At 45.9% G+C, this 24,389-nt stretch overlaps 1 protein-coding gene across 1 annotated transcript; it reads left to right on the top strand.

Annotated features, from left to right (window-relative positions):
- The first annotated feature begins 9,406 nt into the window (after nucleotides 1–9,406).
- On the top strand, nucleotides 9,407–24,302 carry PAX9 (paired box 9). Its single transcript, XM_049614098.1, has 5 exons — nucleotides 9,407–9,607; nucleotides 10,113–11,001; nucleotides 14,002–14,147; nucleotides 23,227–23,449; nucleotides 24,206–24,302. Exons 1-5 carry the CDS (start codon nucleotides 9,407–9,409, stop codon nucleotides 24,286–24,288), a joined length of 1,542 nt encoding a protein of 513 aa, XP_049470055.1. The 3' UTR covers nucleotides 24,289–24,302.
- The last annotated feature ends 87 nt before the right edge of the window (nucleotides 24,303–24,389 follow it).

Raw genomic sequence — 24,389 nt, 5'->3', positions numbered from 1 at the left:
TGAGTAATGGGATCATTATTTCTCCCCCCACTGAAAGAGGTTCCTCCAAGAACAGAACCATGTGGCTAGGCAGAATTCAATCCCAAAGGGAATTGCATAGGAATCGCTCAGGCAATAAAAACTACTTAGGGAATTTGTATTGTCAGCTTGCCAGAACATCAGATTCACACCTCTGGTCCTGCAGGAAGGTGCTAGGGGACTTTTTAAAGCTCCCCTGTTGCCGTGACCTTGGCTTTCTATCCTTACAAGAAATGGCTCACTGGTCAGCCACTGTCATGGGGTAGGCTTTTGATCCTGCAGGAAACAGAACCAGCCTTGTTCTCCCAATCCTCTATCTGCCCTGGGAGTCTTTCAAGAGTGGCAGCCACACGGTTGTATGTAGCCTCCACATCATACATAAAACCCTGGCCCAGCATTTCTGGTGCTAATCTCTGGTTGTTGTAAACTCTCTCTCTGCCCCCTACAGCCATTAAATCTACAGGCTGGATAGGATACAGCACCATAACAACAACAGCAACAACAACAACAACAACAACAACACCAACACCTTAACATGTAAGAACTGCGATAACACAGAATTGTAGAAATTGGGGTAAAATACAAAGCATTGGTATTGTCTAAAAAACCCTTCCTTATTTTCCTAAGTTTCCCCCTCAAGAAATTTCTTTTTTCTTTTGTTTCTACTATACTGATCCTTACTCATTATAATGGTTTTGTTAAATGCTGTCCCCCAAAAAGATTTTTATTAAATGCTCTACCAAAGTTGATCTGCATTATTAAGATATGCACTTAAGCATCTTTGTAGACCTTTTAAAATATGAGGAACTTTTACATGTGCGAATTCCTATATAACATCAACAGACCTTTTAAAAATTATTTTTTCACATTTGCACAAAGGACATACATGTACTGAACAAAACTGATAGCACTTATGTGGGTTTTCCTGAAAAAGAATTTAGAGTCACTCGTATTAATTTAGAAACCATTTCATTTGAATTTAAAAAAATGAATCATGAAAAGGACATTTTTTCCCCTCTTTCCTCAGGAAGAAAAAAATTTTTTTAGATTAATTTAATCTATAAAGATGTATCTGTTTTGTCTCTCTTGGCTTAGAAAAATGACTCTTTTGAGAGGTTACATTTATTTCTTTTTTTTACATTTCTCTTCTTTAGACTCTATGTTCTCACTGAAAACCACACTGTTGGATCTCTTGGCAATTTTTTCCATAAGTATCCTCCAGTCGTGTCAATGGCGAAATGATGACAGTCTGTGTTCCCACTGACTCGGACACGACTCAAATGTGACTGACCCTGAGGAAAAGGTGGGATGTCGTCTCTTTCACTGGTCGTGGGGGGCAGGCAGAGTTTTTAGACTTGACAGGACCGCTGTGCTGGCAGAGGGAGGAGAAGAGAGTGCATCCTGAATGTAGCAAGTGGGCCTCTTGGTTCCACAGCCTTCATCAGAGGGGCCTACCTGAAACTCTCCGGTCTCAGGAAGGGCTGAACCCAGCCAGGAAGAAGACAAGTGATGTGTGTCCCGCTCTACTGATGCTGTAGATTGCTGGGATACAGACCCTTGCTGCAAGAATACAGTCAGACGACTCCTGGCCTGCAGGGCTTTGGTGACCCCAGCCAAGACGGGAGCGGCCAGATTCTGGTGTGGATCGCAGTTTCTCTCAGAAACCGGAAAACACCAGCTTGGAATTTCACAGCCCGGGTCCTAGTCCCAAATGGAAAGCACCTTCCCTACCCAATCCCTACTCAAAGATCACCTAGCAAATTCCTCGTGGGCCACAGCTAGAGAGCATTTTCCCAATACAGTAAAAGTGACCCCTGCTTCTATTTACTTTGTGGTCTTCTCTTTCCCTGGCTACCACCTCTCCCAGGGTGCACTGAAATTCTCTTAACATTATAGTTTTTAAAATGAGATGGTTTATATCTTCTCTGTATCCCGGATAACTAAGAGTTGAGCTGGGCTACAAGATGCAACCCAGAACAAGAAAAGCGTAACTGTAGTCCGGAGTCCTGGGAGAGAGCTTGGCTAACTGGCTAGCTACCACGCACAGTTCGGAGGCACTTGGGTGCAGCTAGCTGTGTTAATTACGGGTTCTAATTTTATTGCGGCTCGACTCCTCCTGGTTTGTCCCCACTATAATGCTCTTAAAAAGAAACACCCACAGGCACACACCACAACGAATCCCCAAGGAAGACAAAGGTAGATTTCTCTGCCTGGGGGGTTGACACTCTGAGAGCGCCTGGGGAACCAGAAGGGCAGATTCACGCATCCGGGAACAGATCTCAGCGAAGAGCAGCTAATTCCGGAGTCTTCTCTGTCCTCCTTAGTGTTCCTCTTCCTGCAGTTCAGCGGAGGCGCTCCCGGGGCACGCTGCCGATACCCACAGTACCTGTGGTCCGGTGCCCAGGCCCTGTAGTAGCCTGAGTCTGCAGAGGGCAGTGCACGCAGCCGGCGCCTGATAACGGGTTTCCTGTCCTCACCGGGTCAGTCCCGACCTCTTCGGCGGTGGCGTGAAGTGTCGTGGAGTCTGTATACAGTGAGAATGCAAGGGTACAGGCCCTCTTTGCCGCAGGTTCTTGGCGTCCTTAGGTGGGTTTCTCCCCCTAAGTGATAGAGGCGGGAAGGAGGAGTGTCCAATGTCCATGCTGACACCTGCGGTAAGGGGGCTTCTCTCTGTGCTTCAGCAAGAGCTGTGCCTGCAGAATAGGGAAAAAGGGAGAACAACGACACTGGGAGCATGGTGGGGTTTGCACTCCCGTCTGCTTCATGAATCGTGTGATCTCATTTAATCTGTTTTGTGGGCTTTTATTTAATGTCAGTCTCTGTTTTATCTCTTATGACACTGGAAAGGTAGTATCTCCTTTGTATGGTTATTGTGGTGCTTGGGTGTTGTAAGCCCTCAGCAAATGGTAGGATGAGCCAGAGGACCATGGTCTCATCACTCCCTTTCCTTTAGAGGAGCCTCTTGGCAGTTTCCAGTTTTCCGCTGTAGAACAGAGACAAGTCACAGAACCGTGGCGCTGAATAGCCTCTGGGGATAGCAAGAGGATGGAGCCCTGCAGTATTTGGAAGATGAGCTTTGGGTGAATCATGAAAAGACTAATGCTCGAGTTTGCCTTGGAGTGTTGTAGAGGAAGGTATGGGGATTTGGAGCCCAGTGGAGAATTGGGGGTGAAGGAGGAATTGGAAGAGGAAACTAAAAATTTCGGGCTATAGATGTTCTGTGGATTTTCAAAGGCCTTTCCCAATCTTTGCAAAAAATTACTGTGGGAGCATCATCAAAACTGACACCTGTAGGTGGCGCTATGAAGAGGTGACTTGGCCGGGAGAGAGGTAGCCAGGGACTTAAGGACTGCAGCAGAATTTCCGTGACTCCGACCCTGACTCTGCTCCCGACCCTTCTTCCTGTTTTCAGAGGGATGGTGAGGACTATGCAGCAAGAATCTCCGCTTTCAAGGTCAGCGCAGGGCTAGGTGGTGGTGGAATTTGCGCAGAGAAGGAGACAGGTTGGAAATCCCGCGCCTCAACCGCACCGAGCTGGGCAGCTCCACCACTCTCTCCATTGCCCGGTTGTGAGCACTCGCCCGGAGGGAACCGCGAAGTGAGCGAGCCTGTTCTCTGCATCACCGAAAATGGGAGGAACGCCAGTGCTTAGCTCCAAGACTGGCCCACAGGTCGATTTCGGCTTCTTGAAGCCTGCAGGCAACTCCAACTTGACAAGAAAGCTGAATTCAACATAATCTGGACCAAGATGGGGAGGGAACCTGGAGGACTTTGCATTTGCTCGAGAGCCCAAACCAAGGCTTAGACGTGCGGCCTGGTTCGTATTTATCTTTTCCAGACAGCCATTGGGCCAATCGGGTCTTCGGAAGGAGGCAACCCCTCTGCCCTTACAGGGACCCTGAGGGCAGGGTCTTTTAAGAGCCCCGCAAAGCTTTTCCCACACGCAGCGGCCACTCTCTTGAGCTGCTTCAGCTCAAGGCTGTAGAGTGACTGCGGACGGTGTCCTCCTCTTGGTATGGCTCCTACAGATGCTTAAACCCAGGCGAGACGAAGTGCCCTCTCCCTCTGACAAGGAGGCTCAGCCTGGCCTCCCAGAAGGGATCCTCCCTGTCCCTGCCCCCAACCGGATCCGATCCTTGATAGCACTTGCGGGATCGCAGCCACAAGTTTTGGTCTTTGCACGCGCGCGCACGCACACACACACACACACACACACACACACACAATGTGTTCTCTTTCATTTGCGGATTTAATAAACAAATGTAACCATATCACATGGGGCTCCGAGCCGTCCTTCTGAAAGCAATTCCGCTGTTGAAAACTGAAAAATGGGTGTAATTTGCGTTCAGAAAGTGATGTTAGGGTCATGGCAATTTCCCGGGCCGTTATTTATTTTTACTTTAAAGTCTTTAGGGAAGATTTGCTTATATACTCGGAAACCTTCCAATGCGAGAGTACCAGCAATCCGGTTCGCCTTCAACGCTGCGGGGGGGTGGGGGTGGGGTGGAGAACAATTACTGAGTGACGCTAATATGGGGAAACTGAAAAGAAATGTCGATTGTTTTTATTGTAACAGAAGGAGTGAACAAACAGAAAAACCAACCCCGGGTGATCGGAAACAGGCAGGCGGGGAATTAAAAGCGGGTCTCAGGCGGCAACAGGCCCCTCCCCTGCCCTTGGAAGGAGAAAGCGGGTGAGGAGCGCTCTCAGCCCCAGGGGCCAGTCGCACGGCCCGCAGCGGGATTTCCGCGCTCTGGCCGGACCCCGCACGCTGCTACCCTCCGGGGAAAGGGTCTTGAATCGTAAGCAACGACAGGAAGGCGGAGAGGCGGCAGGGAGGCTTTGGCGATTCTCGGAGAATCTTCTGGGCTCCTTCTGGGGGCCGCACACCCCCGCCCCTGTCGCCCCACCTCCACTTGGGCTGGTACGTCCCGCGGCGTCCGCAGCCCGGTTAAGTCCAGGCCTGCAGGTCAGTGTGTGGGCACCTCCACACTCCAACCCGGGTCCCCGGCTGGGGCTGAGGGCCCTGGCGGTCTGTCTCTCCTTCATCCCAGAAATTTCCGCTGTGGCCACCTCTGGCGACTCCGCCCGCTGCTTCAAGCGCAGATCCCGCCTGGCCCGCAGCTCAGCGTGGACCCTCCCTCGCCTTAGGCACGGGGTGCGCTTCCGGCTGCCACGTGCCGCAAGCAGTCGCGGGGAGGTCGAGGGGGCGGAGGAGCTGCCGCTGACCCCGTGTGGCCGGGACAGGGCAGTGGGCAGGTCGGGCTTGGAACCCGTGGCCCAGGCGTTAGCAGCGCAGTTTGGCGAGGACCGAAGTCCGGCCTCTTTTTCCGCTCTCCGCCGCGCTCTTTTACTTACCCTGCAAGAGAGCTCCTTTGGGAGGACCGGGGGCGAGATCTTGTTTCTACCTCCTTCCCTCCTCACAAGGCTGGAAGACGTGACTGTGCTCTGGAAACGCGTCCTGGAGCTCAGACTCTGCCTCCTCTCCATCCCTCGGAGCTCCCTGGGTAGGGCGAGAAGTGGGCACGGTCGGCTGTGCCTGCCCTGGCTCCTGACCCCAGGAGGAAGGCAGGTCGGAGGCATCTGCCCCTTAATATTCTTCTCTGTCAACCCTGCTCTTCACTAGTGCCACTGAGAACAGCCGGACCCCTCTCCTGCGCGTACACACGCCCATCTCTCATTCTATCCTCCAGCCGCAGCCCTAGCTGACCCGCGGACTCCGGGAAGCAGCCCAGGGTGTTGGTCAGGGTTGGAGAGCGAGGAAAGAGTTCCCCTTCCTCAGCAGCCTGTAGCGCCGGGGTCCCGCCGCGGCAGTCGCCCCCGCGGGCGCCATCTACCAGGCTGCTCGAGGGCGGCTTCGGATAGAGCCAGATTCCTGTTCCTTCTCGTCATCTCTCCTCAGACCCGGCCTGTGCCGAGAGGGGGGCACCACAGGTTACCGTCCGCGGCACTGGGACCGCTGACAGATTTATGAAGACTTTACAGCATCTGGCCTGGGCCCGAAGTGGCAGGGCAGAGGTCCAGCCTAAGAGACGCGCTGCGGGCTAAAGGGCTAAAGTTCCCCCAGCCGCGTGCCCCGGGGGAGCGGGGGTGGGGGGTTGGGGAGGGGGGCGCGAGCTGCCCCTGGAGTCCGGGGCCCTGGCTCCCTCCCCTCTGGCGGGTGTACACGTCTGTCCCCGCCGGTGCCGGGCATAGGGATTCTCCCCGCTGCGTGTAGTCTTCTCCTTCCCACCCTCCCCGGCTAGCTTCCAGTCTCCCACAGAGTAAATATTTACCCAGAGGACGGATAGCCCCTCGGAGGAGGCCTCGACAGTACCCTGGAAGGGCTTTTGGCTTTTCACCGGCCTGTATCAGCTGCAGCCCTTAACTGGTTGTATTTTGGTTTTGGTCTCTTAGTAGAAATTCTTTTAGTAGATATTCTTCCGATCTCTGTGTAATCTTCTGGGTCCAGAGCCGGCAGTTACAAGGGAGCAATGACCCCATCTGCCCCTTGCTCTTTCTCAAAGTCCTCATCTTTAGAACCACCGTCGAGGCTTACTGGCCCTTAATGTTTCTCTCTCTCCTGCCGGCCCGCCCTCTAGCCCTCTTTCCCTTCTTCAGGTCACTCGTCTCTCTTTCGTTGGGGGTCTTCGATTTGCCGGCTACCTGACTGCAGCACTCATTGTGCGTCCCCAGGAGGATTTAAAATCAGTCCCTTCCTCTAGGATCCTTCACCTCTGTCTCTCCCCTGAAGCTTTGATTCCTTTTGCCCCCGAAGTTGGGGCCTCAGTTTGCCGCAGGTTCTTCTTAGTGTCCCTAAACACCGAAGATGCTCGCCAGCTCTTCAGAATGTCCTGGGCTGAGAGCACGGAACACCCGAACTCGCCGGCGTGATGAGGGCCTGCCGCGCTCCGAGGAGCCCCAGCAGAGGCTGCGCCACAATGATCATGCCCTGCCACGGCCAAGTCCCAACAGGTGGAAATGGAGAGAGAGAGTGACAGACCTATTTGGAAGCGCAGGATATGTGAGGTAGCTGAAGGAGTTTACAGATGAACGAGAGGGATTTGTGTGTTAGGTACACCTAGCCAGAGCTCTAAACAATGAGAATCTCAGAATCACTCTGGGTTGGTGCTGTAGAACCACTATAACCTCTAAGAGCGCATAGACCCACATCCCGGCACTGGGTCTTGCCAGCCGGAAGGTGGACTAGCCCATTACCTACACCGCAGACCAGCAAAGTCAGCGAGGCGCTCACTGGGAGCGCACGAGCGGTGTGGAGTCTGAGCAAGAGGTAGAGCTAGTCACTGTGCCTGTTTGTGTGTGTGTGTGGGGGGGGGGGGGAGAGGGGTCAGGGAGCTTCGTGATCCAGAAGCCCAGGATGTTCAATCTTTCTCACAAACCTCAGTCCTAAGCTCCTCTCTGATACCTCAGTCTCAACTAATTTGCACCCAACCCCCGAGATGGAATTGCTGCATTAAAAATCTTGGATTCCCAAAGCACCTCTGCGGAGTAAAATACCAGGCAGTGCCAAGCAATAGGTAGTGAGGGTCAGACGAAGGTGAAACCGCTATCAAGTCAAATTGCGAGAAATTTTATTTATTTATTTATTATTTTTATTTATTTTTTATTTTTTTAACGTTTATTTATTTTTGAGACAGAGAGAGACAGAGCATGAACGGGGGAGGGGCAGAGAGAGAGAGGGAGACACAGAATCGGAAGCAGGCTCCAGGCTCTGAGCCATCAGCCCAGAGCCCAACGCGGGGCTCGAACTCACAGACCTCGAGACAGTGACCCGAGCTGAAGTCGGATGCTCAACCGACTGAGCCACCCAGGCGCCCCACGAGAAATTTTAAACAATTGAAACAAACAAAAAAGGCAGACATGCTCAAGTATTTCTGGTTGTGAGACTTTTCACAGGAATCAAGCATAAGGAATTAAGGGTGTTTGAATTCATCTTTTTTTTTTTTTAATCTTCCAAGTCTTCCTTACCTGTAAATTTGAAGTTAGACTGCGGCCCCAACAACAGAAGCATGAGGATCTGGAGATGGCTCTCCGTTTCAAAAAGCACAGATGATCATTCGCTTTTCTGGCTTCTGGTCACTTACTGGTCCGGAATCTGGGCCCAGTCAGCTTCCCTGTTTGTTGACCAGAGCCACACACATCCCTTGGGATTGTGGGAAGATCAACACGAGTCCTGTGTGCACGAGAAGTAGCGTTTTGACTGTCAAGTAGCAGTAGCAGTATCCTCGACCAGAAGCAGTACAAACACCCAAGTTCATTAAAGATGTTCCCCATCTAGCTTTTAATTTTGACTAGCATTCCCCATAACCCCTACTCAAAATGTGATCAGCTTTGGCCGCCAACAAGAGTACTTTACTCTTTAGATTAGACTTAGAGTGATCGAAAGTGAAAATTCAGAAGTAGGCTGCCCCGCAGGGCCTCTGGTAACTAAACAGAAGACCGGGGGATTACTTGTATGCGCAGTCTCAGTGTTCAACTTTCTTGGGACCGAGTCTTTTTGATTAAACCTTTCACTGGTGGGGGGATGCCAGCAGATCTTGGCATCAGGTACCAGCAGACCGGTATCGCGGCTGAGCAATGTGGTGTGCTGGGCTCCAAGGAGAGTGCCCCTAGCACAGGCAATCGTCGACCCCTTGTGCGTAAGTTCTCGGCGCACCGCGCACGGCCAGGGACTGGAGCCTGTGTGGCTACGGTTTGGCCCCGCGCTTCTGGATGAACCCATCAGAGGCTGCGTTAGGAGGCTAGTCACGGAGACAGAAGAAGGGTCTCCACCTGGCGGTCGCAGTGGCCCCCATCTCCGGCTCGGTCTCTCCTAAACCTCCTGGTCTTTCCGAGGGGCCTACCATCTCACACCTGTGCTCTCGCCACCTGGCATAGGCTGGAGTGAGGTAGCCTCTGCCGGTAACAGGTTCTTCTCCAGACAGCCCCTGGAGGCCCGCATGACGGGCAATTCTAAGAACCACTGCCCCTCGTAATGGTGGCCCCCCACCTCCCACCTGGAGTTTTAACTTCAATTCTGAGGCATCTGTCCCTCCTCCCCTCCTAGAAGTCTCTTCAACCCCTTCTCCCTTTGAGTCTCTCAAATTCAGACCAAACGCTTTCATTTGCTTATTCAGCATTTTTATCAGCCCGATTGTGTTGTCTGTTTGCGCTGCTCCTGGGAAGGTGTCAAACTCCCATTTTCATTGTATTTAGTCACCCAGGTGCAGAGCAAGCTTGAAAGAGACAGCGGAAGGACTTTCCCGGACTGCACTGTCGCTCAGCTGGCCGCACCAATCACCACGCAGCTTGCCCTCGGACCCTCCTCTTTGAGGGCGTGTCCCTGGTGAGTGATTGACGGAGCCGCCCGGCCCAGCTCAGGCCAGCCCACGTTGCTGCTTAGATTGAAATGCAGAACTCTAGCCTCTTTCATCGGGGCACAGACTTCCTTTTACTCCTTCCTTTTGCACTCTCGCCGCCTCCTCCCGGGAAGAAGCGGAGGCACCGGCGGCCCGGGGCAGCGACGAGCCGGGCCACTGAGGCTGTGCGAAAAGTTACTTTTTGGGAGTGCGGAACTGGGGCCCCGTTGGTGTACTGCTCGGAGCAATGGGTGAGTGGCGGCGGGGGACGCTGTCAGAGCCGGGAAGGGAGGGAGGGAACCACAGGGTGAGGGAGGGAGGGAGGGAGAGCGAGGGCGCGCACCACTGAGCGCTCACACTCTTCTTATTGACTTTGCTCGTGTTTCTACAAGTTGTTAGGAACACGCTAAGGGTCAGGGCGCACAGCAGTTCAGTCTGAACGCTGGCTACTGGGTTGCTGTTGATGCCATTTTCTGATTTTAAAAGAAGGGAGCGGTGGCATCAGCAAGCTCCGCAGTCTTAGTGGAGGACCAAGTTTTGTTTCACGTAGACTCACACACTCAGAACGTGAGGGGAAAAAAAACAAACAAACTGTAGTTTCTTCTAGACCTTGTCTAATCGCGCGGGTCTCCAGGCGGGGCGCTGGGGCTCAAGGGGTAGAGGCCCAAAGACTTTAGCGCCGAGAAGGCGAGAAGGAGCCTGTTGCAGGCGTCAAGACCGATCTCCTTGCCCGCTTCGGAGACTTTTGAACACTAGGAGCGGCCCTGTGTCCCACCACTTTGTTTGCTTGTAGTGGCCGCAGGCACCACCGGAATGGGGGGGGGGGGGTCCCACTCGACCTTAGTGGTTTGGGGCCACTGGGCGAGACTCGGGGACAATAGGGTTTGGGAAAAGCCCAGGTCCCTAGTCCGGGGTGGGTGCATCCGCCCTGCCTTCTTATGCGGGCGGAGGCCGAGTGGTAAACGGCTGTCCCAAACTCCCGGTGCGTGTCCCCGCGCGCCGTGTGTTCGTTTTGCAGAGCCAGCCTTTGGGGAGGTGAACCAGCTGGGAGGAGTATTCGTGAACGGGAGGCCGCTGCCCAACGCCATCCGGCTTCGTATCGTGGAACTGGCCCAACTGGGCATCAGACCGTGTGACATCAGCCGCCAGCTACGGGTCTCGCACGGCTGCGTCAGCAAGATTCTGGCGCGCTACAACGAGACAGGCTCGATCTTGCCAGGAGCCATTGGGGGCAGCAAACCCCGAGTTACCACCCCCACCGTGGTGAAACACATCCGGACCTACAAGCAAAGGGACCCTGGCATCTTTGCCTGGGAAATCCGGGACCGCCTGCTGGCGGACGGCGTGTGCGACAAGTACAACGTGCCCTCGGTGAGCTCCATCAGCCGCATCCTGCGCAACAAGATCGGCAACTTGGCTCAACAGGGTCATTACGACTCCTACAAGCAGCACCAGCCGGCGCCGCAGCCGGCTCTGCCCTATAACCACATCTACTCGTACCCCAGCCCCATCACGGCGGCCGCAGCTAAGGTGCCCACGCCGCCCGGGGTGCCAGCCATCCCCGGCTCGGTGGCCATGCCCCGTACCTGGCCCTCCTCCCATTCCGTCACCGATATCCTGGGCATTCGCTCCATCACCGACCAAGGTAAGGGCTCACGGGCCGGATGTGTGGACGTTGCAGAGTCTTCCCCTACACCCTCGCTGGTGTCTCGGTATCTGCGGCCTCCGAGCCCGCGTCTATCCCACCACCTGAGGCTTTTTCCTTTCGAAACTATGGAGTCCTCCCAGGGGGGTGTCCTGATCTCATTAACTTGAAATTCATGCCCTCCGTTTCCTTGCCACACACAGTCTCCTGCCTCATCTCAAACTACCAGACCCATAACATCCCCCCATCCCCAACACATGGTTCGCATTTTCCACCCTCCCCCGCCTCTCTCGCCGCTGCTGCCTCAGACCCGCTCGCTCACTTGGAGAGCGTGGCCCGGGTTGGACTGGGGGCTCAGCCCGGGAGGACTGAGCGGGCGTGGGGCTGCCGGTTGCAGACACCGCTGCGGGCAGCTTGTTTGGGGATCAGATGCGGCCGCGAGGAGTTGGGCACCCTGTGGAAATTGCAGTATTCTTGGATTCTGGCAATCAGGCCAAATTTGCTCAGGCAGGAAGTTCAAATGTCACCTAATTGGTTTCATTCTTATGCTTCACTTCATTTTCCTCGGAAACTGAGGTCCCGAAGTTACTACTAGTAACTTGCATGTTACTGCATTGCTCATTCTGGGACTAATTTTCTGCTTTATTTCTCTCTCTCCCTTTTTTTCCAAGCGCCCCCCCCCCCCCGCCTTTACCTTAACAGACTTCACTATTTGTATCTTAGGAAGTAGCACCAACCACCGCTGTGATGGAGACAAAATGCGGGGTGATTCCATCTTGTCCTCTCTTCTTTCCCCCTTTCCCCACGCCTGCGGCTTCTCTTTAGTGTCTCCTGGTCCCGGGAAATGCCAGTGGATATGTAGTACTTGCACGTTTTCAGCGGTGCCACCCCGCTGTTCTCTTCCTTTCTCACCCTTGACCTTGTGGTGTCCCCAGTGTCTTTTCTGGTTGGTAAGAAGGATTCCCTGAGCTCCCCCCACCCCCCCAGCTCAGTCGGCTTCTGCAGACCAGAGTTTGTTTTCTTTTACTTCATAGTTAAACAAAACAATACAACAACAACAACAAGAAAAACCAGCATTAGCTTCTTTCTTGGTAGGGGTAAAAAGTCAAAACGTCCTAGATGCAGAATTAAAATAATACAGAGATAAGAGCCTACCTTTTAAATTTGTTGGCCAAAAGTTTAAAAAGCACGGAAGAAAAATTAAATAGGAAGGCGGGGGGGAATAGTTCATTTAATTATTTCCTGTCTTTCTCTGTTGTCACCACATTGGCACAATTATCTTTTTAAGTAATTAAAGCAGAGCCCTGATTTCTCATATTCTTGTTTTCTGACTGTCAATTTACAAGATCCTTTAAGGAGCTCAGTTTTGTCTTATTCGGGGCTGGTTGGAGCTTTAGTTGGAGAGAGTTTGCCCTTGATTTATAGGATAAACTGACCTCAGTGACATTTAAAGGAAGCTCCTGTTCATGGGAAAGTGTGAGATCAGCAGAAATGGGGGCTCACAGGGGGATCTCAATTTCTTAAGATAACTTCAGGCTTGTGCCCACCGATTGCCTTTTGTCTGGGAAGGCAAAGAGAGACTGGCAGTTCTGCACCAAAACACGGTTTCCTGGTGCAAACTGGAACAAAATCTAATCCTTTGGAAAGGAGGAGGAATAGTGAAAAAAAAAAAAAAAAAAAAAAGGACTGACAGATTTGAAAAGACAACTGTTCTTCCCCAGGGATCCTACAATCAGACCAAATATCAGTTGGAAAAGTAATGGAGTATATGGAGAGGAGCAACTGTTCGTTCTAGATGTTGATTCTGGAGGCCAGCTTTAAACATGTTTTCTGACAAATCCATGAACATAAGATGATTATTTCTATAAGTGATCACTTCTACAAAATGATTGCTCCTTCAAAGCACTGTGTCAGATGGAAGTATTTAAAATCAAGTTGTAGCGGCTTTATCAAACTTCAGTCCTCCACCCATAGGTCCCAAAGACAAAAACACATTGCTCATAGTCTTCAAATATCTCTTCTTTAAAACTGCAGTTGGCCATTCAAAGATGGCAGTGGTTTAATAGGCACACATTTAGGTATTGTGGTAATCATTTTACAGTGTATAATTTTCTTTGTTTCTCTATTAAGAACATAAAGGATAACTGATGGTTTTACTCCTTTCAAAATACTTAATTCTACCTTCATTTTCTTAACTTTTTATTTCATTTAAAAAAAAAAAAACCCACCCTCTCTCTATAACCTTACCACTGTCACTGGTGGCATTTACAGGGGTAATTGTAATATTTATTTTCTGAGTCATATGCACATTACCTCACATATTTAACGTGTAGACATAGAGCATCAAGGGTAGTCACACATAAGTTAGGCACACACAAGACAGAAACTATGCATGTGTATTTTGCATGTGCATTGTGGCCATCACGTAGTTATTTGCTTGCAAAGGACTTTGCAGGTCTTTTGTCTCATCTATCCACCTAAGTACTAGATCCCCACAGCACAGTGAGCATTTTTCTAGATGTCTCTGAGCAGGAGCACAGGCCAAGGACGGTTAGGCCACGGACGCTCCTCTCTCCCTTTTCAGTCTGCGCCAGGACCAGCTTTCGTCAATCCCGAGTCAACCCTGGGTTACGATTGGGATGAACAGCTTCACGTGTTCTTTCCCTAATTTGGGAAAACTCCCAGGTTCTTTCCATTCGATTCCTCGGGGGAGCGAGCAGGGCGGGGGGGAGGAGAAAATCAAAGGCTTTTGAAAAAGGGGGAAAAAGAAACCTTCCCGCAGGCCTCGGTGAAAGAGCTCGGAGAGGCCTACTCTGAGGCGAGTCAGCGTCGCGGGGCCCTGGGCTGAAAGCCGGCGAGGCCGCGCCTGGGACCAGCGCCCCCGGGAGGCCGAGGGCAGGGGTCGGAGCCCTGGAGCTCGCGGGTCGCGGTTTCAGGCCGCGTCTCAGGCCGGGGTGCGCGGGTTGGAGCCCCAGCTTGACGCCTTCTCGTCCTCCCCAGGAGTGAGCGACAGCTCCCCCTACCACAGCCCCAAGGTGGAGGAGTGGAGCAGTCTGGGCCGTAACAACTTCGCCGCCGCCGCCGCCCCCCACGCGGTGAACGGGCTGGAGAAGGGAGCTCTGGAGCAGGAAGCCAAGTACGGTCAGGTGAGAAGGCGAGGGCCCCGCCGGGTGGGCCGCGGTGGCCGCGGGGGTTTGGGCGACGCAGGACCCAGTTCTTTCTGGGCCTCGACCGAGGGCAAGCCCGGGCCGACCGGCGGTCACGGTTGGGTGAGGCGGGACGGAGGCCGGGACCTTGCAGGGCGGAGTTGAGCCACGACCCCCCGCCGCGGGCCCGAGGGCCCGGGGCGGTGGAAGCGCCTCCAGGCCTGTTTGGCCTCTGCAGGCGCGGCCCCCGAAGCCCAATCTGCTGCTCGCACTGGGAATAGTAACCCAAGGAAGGCGCTTCCGAGGGGCCGGGAGAGCGGCCTGGGTTCTCTGAGCGGCGCCGGCGCGGGCTGCCTGCAACGCCCGCGAAGCGCACGCCGGGGGTCGGGGCCTGCGGGCTGGTGGGCTGCGGGGTTCCCACGCTCGCGCGTGTCTCGTACGGCGGCTCCCTGCAAACACGCCGGCGTAGCCTGCCCTGTGATCGTTTGGAGAGGGCAACCAGATAAACCTAATAAAGTTACCATTTCCAGATTAAGGGTCACGTTGTAATCTCCCAAGGGAGGTTTGTGAGAAAACCTCAAATTATACGGACTGGCTGTGGACCGTTTAATTTTTCTTTCCCTCTGTCCCTCCCCCGACTCTGCAAAAAGAAAAATTAAAACACTCGTGTTCTCCCGCCCCCCTCCCCCACCCGGAAAAAATTAAGCAACCACCACCACTGACGCCCTAGAGGTTTGAGTCTAAACTCATCACCAAGTTGGAGTCAGGAGTTCAAAGCCCCGAAAAGCAAGCAAGCAAGCAAACAAACAAACAAACACGGACCTTAAAGCAGCTTAAGGTTTCATTGAGCGGGTCTGGGTAGATTTGCAAGGTTCTTAACGCCAAACTCCAGTTCCGAAACCCCCAAATACCCAGTTTTCGTTTTATTATTTTGAAGTCCTAAAACTCCTAATGTTTTAGCTGTCAAAAAGCAGCGTTTTATGTGGTATGTAACTTGTTGCTTTTATTCACTTGGGAAGAAAAAAAAATCCTAATTCTCATTTTCTCAAACGCCATTTCCACTTCCTTTTCTCTCCCTGTTTTGTTAAAAGAGACTCATATACGTATTAGTTCTCCCGTGACAAAGATCCTCGAAAATAGCAAAGAAAGAGTCCCTTTCCCGTATCTGTTTCTACTGTAAAGAATGTCATGGAGAAATTATACGAAAGTTTGTCGTTTTCTTTTTAAAAAGCTCCTTATCATAAAGAAGATGCGGTAGGTACAGCGGTTAGGAGCTCCGATCTTCTGGCACCACTGCCACTTAAGCAAGTAATTTTAGCGCCTCCATTTTTTCATCTGTAAAACGGGGAAATAATAGTCCCAACCTCAAGAGATGTTGAGAAGATTCAATGAGATAATGCAATCGTAAGGCGCACAGTAAACCTCCATTAAAAGTTACCAGTGGTTATACATGGCGGTTTAGAGATGGTCTTCTAAAAACAAGCGATTTTGAGGGGTGGGGATGTGTGAGCATATACTTTGGAGAGTTCATAGTCAAAAAGTGTCAAGGCGTGTTGTTACAAACAATAGAAGGAGTGTATTTAAAGCATCCAGCATAGTAGCTCGCGTTTAATAGGTGCTCAGTAGTTTTTATTAGGTCATCATTTGTTGGAATAACATCGTGAAGTATAGAGTTGAAAAATAGTTTTTAATTCTCACATATATTTGATAAACCCAGTTTACATATAAAGCAATGTCTTAATTCAAAAATCTTTGATGATTTCATTTTTTCCTCCCTTGAATTATATAGATCTAGTGTTTATACTCATTTAGAAATGGTTAATTTACACACATACTTCAAACAGACCACTTTAAAATAAAAATAGAGCTGATTCAAAAAATCTGTATATTCTGAACATGAAAGTTGATTACATTTTATATGCTGATTATTACTGAATTATGAGATTTATAAAAGCAAGTAAATTAAAGACATAAGTGGCTAAATAAGCATTGTTCTAAGTACCTAAGAGAACAAGTTCAATTTTTTTTTCCAGAAGAAAAAGACATTTATATCAAACTTAAATTTGAAACTTCTTAATTGCAGGATGCTAATCTTCTATATTATCATGTGGTAATATAATTCAGTTGATGTAAAATTTCAAAATTTCAGAAGTTTCTAAGTACAATTAAATCAGTGGTTATTATAATGATCAAAATAGTGCTTAATGATGAAGGTGTGCTAAGTAGGTAGAGAAATTTAGGCTGTGTCATTTTGTGAACAGTTTTGGAACTTGGACATTGATTTCCTGGAGGGTAAAATTCTATACTAATACTTGCTCATAAACAAAAAAGCAATGGTAAGGTGTGGTGTGTGTGTGTGTGTGTGTGTGTGTGTGTGTGTGTGTGTATGTGTGTGTATGCATTTCCCTCACCAATATTCAAAGAGCAGCTTTATTTTTAAGTTATTTTTCAAAATGTTATCAGCATAAGTGTATTTTAAAAACCAAAATGTAAACTCAGGTAACATTTTTCTATTTGTGTAATGAACAAAATTTGAAAGTTTTTGGCAAAAAATTCTCAAAAATTATGCACATAATACTTTCAGGGCACTTATAATTTTTATTAAATAGTGCAATATTATATGACTCAAGTTTCATTTTAGTACATAAAGGAGGACATTGAGAATTCAGAATCCTAGGATTTAGAGCATAGTCTTTTCCCAGAAGACACCTGTAAAATTACTAAAGGGACTGAATTGACAACTGATTGTAGGTACTAGTGATTACCGTAATCTAGAGTTTCTATTTTCAGCTTAAACTACAAAAAAGGATGCCTGATCGCTAGTAATTAGAACCTTATGCACATTTCAGCTATATACACACCTATCTTTTGTTTTTAAACCACTAATTTAGAGTACTCAAACTTGTCTTACTCATTAAGATGAAGTCAATACTTTATATTACCATTTAGAAGTCCTTATTGTCTACCCTTGAGGATAGAAGAAAAAAGAATATTTATTTGTTTGGCTTTTTTCACCTGCATTTAATATTGGGCTAGAAATCTTTAATCTCCTCTAATTCTGAATGGCAACAATGTTCTCTGGTTCCTAATGGCTGGTTCTCTTCTGTTAAAACAGAAAACCTTTACTGAATGCAGTTGCATGGCAAAACAAGGGGGGCGGGCTTTGGAATATATCTACCCTTTTATATGGTACTTAGTGGATTAATGCATTTTATTTAAACAGTTTATAAATAGTTGTATAGTTCTTGAAAAATTTTCTACAATTGGGCATACTTTCTCAGAAAAAAATGTTGTATATCTGGTACTCTAACTGAAGTAATCTGAATGTTAGATTTATAAGCTTTGCGTATCTTCAGTTTTGGTTAGTGTAGGTTAACTCAGACAGCAAGATTAATATAACGTTAGCTACAAATCGAGATGTCAGGAATGAGGAAAAATCCTTACATACTTGAACTTAAAAAGTTAAGAGTTAAGCTGTGAAAATGGTTGGATTTGGAGATATAAATTAATCTGAAATTCTTACGAAGCATTAATTTGTATATTGTATTAGAAATATAGTATTTCAGAATCCTGAGTATAACTTTCTAGTACATATTTTAAACACTGGTTGTCCTTGTAGACATACTGTTCTCATGAAAATATAAATGAAGTTGCACTGGATTTTTCAACATATGAAATAAAGTTAATTTTATGTTAAGTAATTTATAATTTTGCAGAGAATCAAAATGTAGGCAAATGTCAGTAGAAAGTGTTTGAAATTCATGATGTTGTCTATTATGGAAAACATTTCTTAACCTGGGTAGCTTTTAACTATTAGTGTCTTAAAACAAGATTAATGATGTAGCAGTAAAATGTGTCATATAAAATACAAAAAAAAAAAAGTAATTTAAATTTTTTTCATGTCTACCTTAATTTTAATATTTTGGAAATATAAAATTTAGGGAAAAATTTTAAGTAGCAGCTTTCCATTACCTAGAGACATTTAGATCTGCAATGTGATAACTAAGCATAATTAAGATCTTTTTGGATGAATGTTGAAACCATATTTACAACCATCGTTTCATTTTATCAGATTTGTTTTACTAGGTCATTGCATAATGAATTAAGAACGGTAGAACAACAGTCAAACAAAGATTACACCAAGAAGAGCAAGAAAATCTTGTTTATTTTCAGATCTGAAACTTTTTCTTGCTTATGTTATGGAGGCTGAAATTCTAGGTGAAGCACATCTCTATTTGTGGCTAAATCTGCTTTACTATAAAGCCAAAGTAAACTCATTTTATAATAAGAGGAGGACCAGGTAGAACTGATGAGTGGATGAAAGATTGTGGGTAGAGGATTGGGTGCTGCTGTTTGCATTTTCTTCAAGGGAGAAAATGTTGAGTAGACAATTCTCAGAATGTGAAGACTACTGTCTATCACTTCTAATTGCCAGACAGTTGTCATACCAGTCTCCACCCTCCCCCCACTCCCTCCTCCCGCCATGGTCAAAAGCGTTTGGATATTAATGCATTTCCATTTTTGGGGGGTGGGGGTGGTGGTGTGTGGATAAATGGAACAACCATAAATCAAATAATGAAATGGCTAGATTAGAACTTTTATTTACTTTTTTCAACAGCTTTATTCATTTTGCTTACTTAATGTATAATGCTTGTTCTGTGATCAAAAGTGACTTTTTTTTTTTTTAAAGCAAGAGTATCAAAAGGCTGCACTAAGGTATACAAATGGTTATGAAACACCTATGATATGGCCCATTTTATGAGGATATGAGATGATTGAGGCAAGCCCTGTTCTCAAACTATTTATAGTCTAGCTCTCTGCCAATATAGCTTCTCAATATACTAATTTAAAAGCATGTTTTTAAAAAATGGCAAATCTATGTTTCTAAAATTTTAGAACAAGTAAAATGAAAACTCATTTTTTTCATTCAAATCTTAACTGGACATTGTATTTTATGTTTTTTTTTCCCTAGACTATTTTCTTTAATACCAGTGAGATAGAATCTTTTTTTTTTTTTTTTTTTTTTTTCCTAAAAACATTCAACAAACATTCAACTTTTTCTAGGGTATGCTGTTTGGTCTATTTTACTTTGTATTAGTAAATCTCATTGTCAAAATTAGGTAGAAGATCATTTGCTTCAGGGAGATCCTTGTATAGTTCTTTAGAGGAAAGGATTCTCATGGCTTTTATGGAAGATCCACATAAAAAAGCAGTTGATGGATTGAGGTTTTATTTATGGAATCTTTAGGTAAAGTCATTTTCAAAAATGGGATTTCCATTACATGCCCATTGCTGGGGTTTCATTTGGAAAATTTGTTTACTCTTCTCTGGGGATTCCATATGTTGATTTATAAATCATATTTACAATCCAATTAAATAGAGTAATTTAGCATGTTTGCTCCCACTATATTTATGGTGTACATTTGGTAATCTCTACTCAGCCTAACTAGCTTTTCAGATTAATTACATGCCCTTCACTGAAAACATTAAACAGATTTGGGAAGTTTAAGTCATGTACTTTTTTACTGGAAAGAATAAACAAACATCAATGCTACCTGTAGTTGTTTTCCTTTGTGGTGGAAAATTTTACTCATTCAGTGATTGCTTCATAAATAACAATTACTTTACCCAGTAGAGATTTATATCTTTTGCCAATATCATATTTCAGAATTAATATGAGAAAATTGATGTGTTTATTGAGTCACTAGAATGAATAGTGAAGGTGGCAGGCACATTTTAAAGTGTGTTTGTCATCTCATCTTGTTTATGCTGCTTTTTCTAAATTTCTAAATCTGAACTTTACAAGTGAGAAGGAAAGTTGAGACAAAACTTTTTCACCCCAAATCTGGGTCATAATTTAACCTGAGGGAAAGCAAAGAGCTATTTTTATACTGTTTAAAGATTTGTTTTTTTTCTTCTGTTCTCTTAAGCAAACACTTTAAAAATTTTTTTTAAATATAATTTATTGACAACTTGGTTTCCATGCAGCACCCAGTGCTCATCCCAACAAGTGCCCTCCTCAATGCCCATCACCTACTTTCTCACTTTAGCCTCCTCTTGCCTTTTTTCTAACAAGACGAGGAGATCAAACCTCCCTGAGCTTCCCTTATTCATCCTTTCTGCAGTACAGAGGGACTGCATCACTAAAATGATACTAAATATGTTGTGGATATTAGAAAACTTTGAAATACTTAAGTCACCAAATTTGTTTTTGTGTTATTAAGTATGAGAAATTGGACAAATATGGAACAAATTAGTAGTGTTTACTTTATGCCCAACAAACAAATGTAGTCACAGAATAAGTAAGGCACCTGAAGGTAGCAAAGGCCTAAATCCAGTATTCTTCCTCCCCTAAATCCTAGGAGCATTATCTGAGATGAGAGTCCATTCCAGCCTGATGTCTCAGGAGGGATGGTTCTGGGCAAAAAGAAATGGGTCTACCTAAGGGGATGGTAGACATTGCAAGAGAACAGCTGAAGAGCCCCCAAATAAAGGGGGCACATCACAGAGCAATGGCTCTAAGGGCAAGGATGTAAAGGGAAGATGGTGAAGCAAGTGTTTCAGAGATAACTATAATTCTGGATGACAGAAAAAATGCAAAGAAAAAAGAATGGGTAGGAAAAATTTGGCTGTCATGAAAAATAAAATTTATCAACACATTTTTTGGCTAACTAGAGCACTGTTTCTGTCATGTATACCATTAAGTAGTTTAGCCTTATGTACTTGTAAAATGTTGAGCAAAGGTTTTCACTGTTTTAAAAGTAAATTTAACCTTATTTTATGATCTTGACATGGTAAACAGGATAAAAAATTAATCTAGAATGGAAGAGGCTAATACAAATGCAAATACCTTTCTATAACTGGATCAGAATGATTCCTTTCAAAACTAATTGCTCATGGGTTATTGGGAAAATCCTACACGAACATGATTGGAACTATAATCTCTATGCAATGCTAGATTTCTTCTACAATTTGATAGCTATCTTCATACTCAACTGCTGACAGCCTTAGAGTGTGTCTCCTTTGAACAATTCTCTGATAAGCCATCCTCAGAAAGGGGGAAATTTTTTTGTTTTTTTCAGAAGCTAAGAAACAGAATGAGGGTCTAACAATGAAAATAGGGTTCTAGAAGAAGAAAGAATCTTTTACAAGATGTTATATCAAAAGATGCTCTAGTTTGAGATTAAATTGTGTTTGTTCTTTAAATGTCCTGGCAAAGCAGGAAAAGATTTGCTACAGAGGATCCTGTGTCAGGCAGGGGTGATAACTTCTTTTAACACATGACCATTGATTTGCCAATTGGCCCAGGGTAAATGGCTAAATTCCTTAATCTACATTCTTGTGTATAAAAAGAGGATAAGGATTTCATTTATATTTTAAAGTGATGTGCAATGATTTCTTTGTTAAAAATAGAGCACCATCCTATAGGACCCTTGAAATACATTTTAATTTCAATTGAAATCAAATTAAATGAAAGTAATATTGTGTTGTAATCATTATATATTATCTTGCCATTATTATAAACCCAGTAGTTTATAATGAGTTACAATTCACCAATCTTCGTTATTCCATAAACGATGTTGGATATTTCTTGGTGCCTGCAACATAGGGCATATTCAAGAAACCTTAGTTTCCTTTCCCCTTCCTCATTTTCAAAGAACAGGCACTTTGACAAACAGAACAGGATCTATGTGTTCTAACAGACCAAGTACACAAGGTTAACCCCTCTACTTTTATTCTTATCTTGTCAGAAATCCATGAGCAGTGTTAAATCATACCCATGTGTTTATTCTATTCCATGTATTACTCTAAATGGAGAAAATCATTTTTGAGAGCCCACCATTGTGATGTGAGCCCACATCTCATAGATGTGGAAGTGAAAATAACAATCAAATGAATTAGGAAACAATTTCTATGTTGTAATTGAATTAGAAAAAGTATCTAACACAAGTCTGCTCTTTTCTTACCTCTAAGGATTGAATCGGTTTTACTACTAGTAATTATATTATACATTTACTCTCATTAGGAAATATGTTGATGTATTAATTCATTCACATCTCTGCCAGGAAACAAGTTTACTCTTTATTTCTAAATAATGTAGAAATTGAAGGGGAAAAAAATAAGTTACTTGAGACACCAAGTGGTCATGCCAGAATCAGGATAGGAAATTGGGGTGTTTTTATTGTTGTTAATAGTAACAATACCAACAGTAACTTATTGGATGCCAAGAGAACACTGGTTTCTAGACAGAGCTCCTTGCCTGGGCTGCTGCATTTTGCTTGCAAACTAGGATTTTACATTTAAATTCCTTTCAAGAGAGTTATCCATGTGGCTTTTAAAAACTCATCACAGGACCCCAAAACTTTGCAAACCAATATTCCAATTTCAAAACCACATATATACAGTTCTTTTATATTCCAATAGACAGTTTTCTTGTTGATAAATAGCTCTGGAAAAAAATATCCCCAATCTTCATTTAAGAACTCTTATAAGACAACTGCCTGATTTTGCATGTCCTTTGTCCAACAGGCATTTTCAACATGACCTTTTAAAATACGGCCCATGTTTTATTTAACAAAGGTTGTGCTCATTTTGAGAGTCTGGAGTGACAGCCTACACTCCGTGCCCTTCTTTACTGGAAATGAAAGCTACGCCAACCAGGCCCTTCACAAATGCTTCAACAAAAGAGCCAAACAAAACTCAAGTACGGGGAAGGTTGACAAAGGCATCCGGATAGCTGAACGGCTTCTGAGAGTATTTAATCACCATTAATTCTTTCCTCACCCTGTATTTCCTTCCTATAATTCCAAATAGCAAAGCAAGTACTATGAATTTTCTTGTTGTAGCCTCCTCAAAGCCTTTGTGGAAAGAATAATATCTTGTTTTTTGGGCCTTATGTTTAAGCAGCGAGACTGTGAATGCATTTAGAATATAAAGATCAGATCTAAAAAAATCAGAAATTAGAGTCAGAATATTGCTTCTACTCGAGGAACTTACATTCTGCCTCTTTCTGCAAACCCGTGAAATGTCAACTACTACAATGTAATTATTTTCACCTCTTCTCTCTTCCTACTTTTAGGCACCAAATGGTCTACCAGCTGTAAGCAGTTTTGTGTCGGCGTCCAGCATGGCTCCTTATCCGACCCCGGCCCAAGTGTCGCCTTACATGACCTACAGCGCCGCTCCTTCCGGTTATGTGGCTGGACATGGGTGGCAACATGCCAGCGGCACCCCACTTTCCCCCCACAACTGTGACATTCCCGCATCGCTGGCGTTCAAGGGAATGCAGGCAGCCAGAGAAGGTAGTCACTCTGTCACGGCTTCTGCACTCTGATGGGAAATTCTGTCCGCGGCAGCTTCACCCGGGTGTCCCCTCAGCACACCCTCCCCCTCTCCCCTGGTCTCGGATCCCACCCCTCCCGCCCCCAAAGCTGGCTTTAAGGACTCACATCCTTTGTGCCGATGACACTTAAATATTTCTTGCCATAACTTCTCTTGCAGAAAACCTGACATGACTTTAGGATTTGAAAACAAAAGCAATCTTAAGGATTGAATGAGACATTTGTGTTGCCCACACACTGTTTTAACGTAGCAAAGAAACCTGCACCCCTCAAAGGGCTTAAGGAACTTTTAAAACTAGTCTTTGGTAAAACCACATGTGTATATTTATTCTAAATCAACCTGAACTTTTGAAACGTGCAATTGTTGAGATTTTGCAAAATCAATAAAGGAAAACACAGAAAAGTTACGCTGCACCCTCTAATCAAATAAGGTAACCAAGTAAGTTTAAATTCATCATTAGGAAACTAATCAATAATTGACTTGAGTGATGCTTTGTTTATTTTTAAGAGATAACCTATTTTGTTGGAAAATACGTATAACAAGCCGTATCTGAATTTAGCTCCTCCTGATGTTTTTACTCGGTTCCAAATACAATGATGTTTATATTTTCTATTAGTTTGTAAATACGGACTCTGGATGGTGCATTTGTGTTTTCATTCCATGGGATACCCCCCTCCCTCCCCCCCCTATCTATTTTTTTCTCTCTTTTTGTAAAGGTGACTTTCTGGCAACGTCTTTGTCTCTGTTTGGTGGTGGGCTCCTGGACCTGGACTTGCCCCAAATTTTGTGTGTGCAGTGAAGGCTTCAACATCTTATGAAGGACATTTTCTTTCTACAGCAGAGGACTCAAAAACAGATTAAATAAGCCAGTCTCCCATTTTGTATCCTAATCAAACAACA

Source organism: Panthera uncia (genome assembly GCF_023721935.1).
Source record: "Panthera uncia isolate 11264 chromosome B3 unlocalized genomic scaffold, Puncia_PCG_1.0 HiC_scaffold_1, whole genome shotgun sequence".
NCBI classification, from domain to species: Eukaryota; Metazoa; Chordata; class Mammalia; order Carnivora; family Felidae; genus Panthera; species Panthera uncia.
Note: the sequence above shows the minus strand (reverse complement) of the source record. Positions and strands in the feature narration are given on the sequence as shown.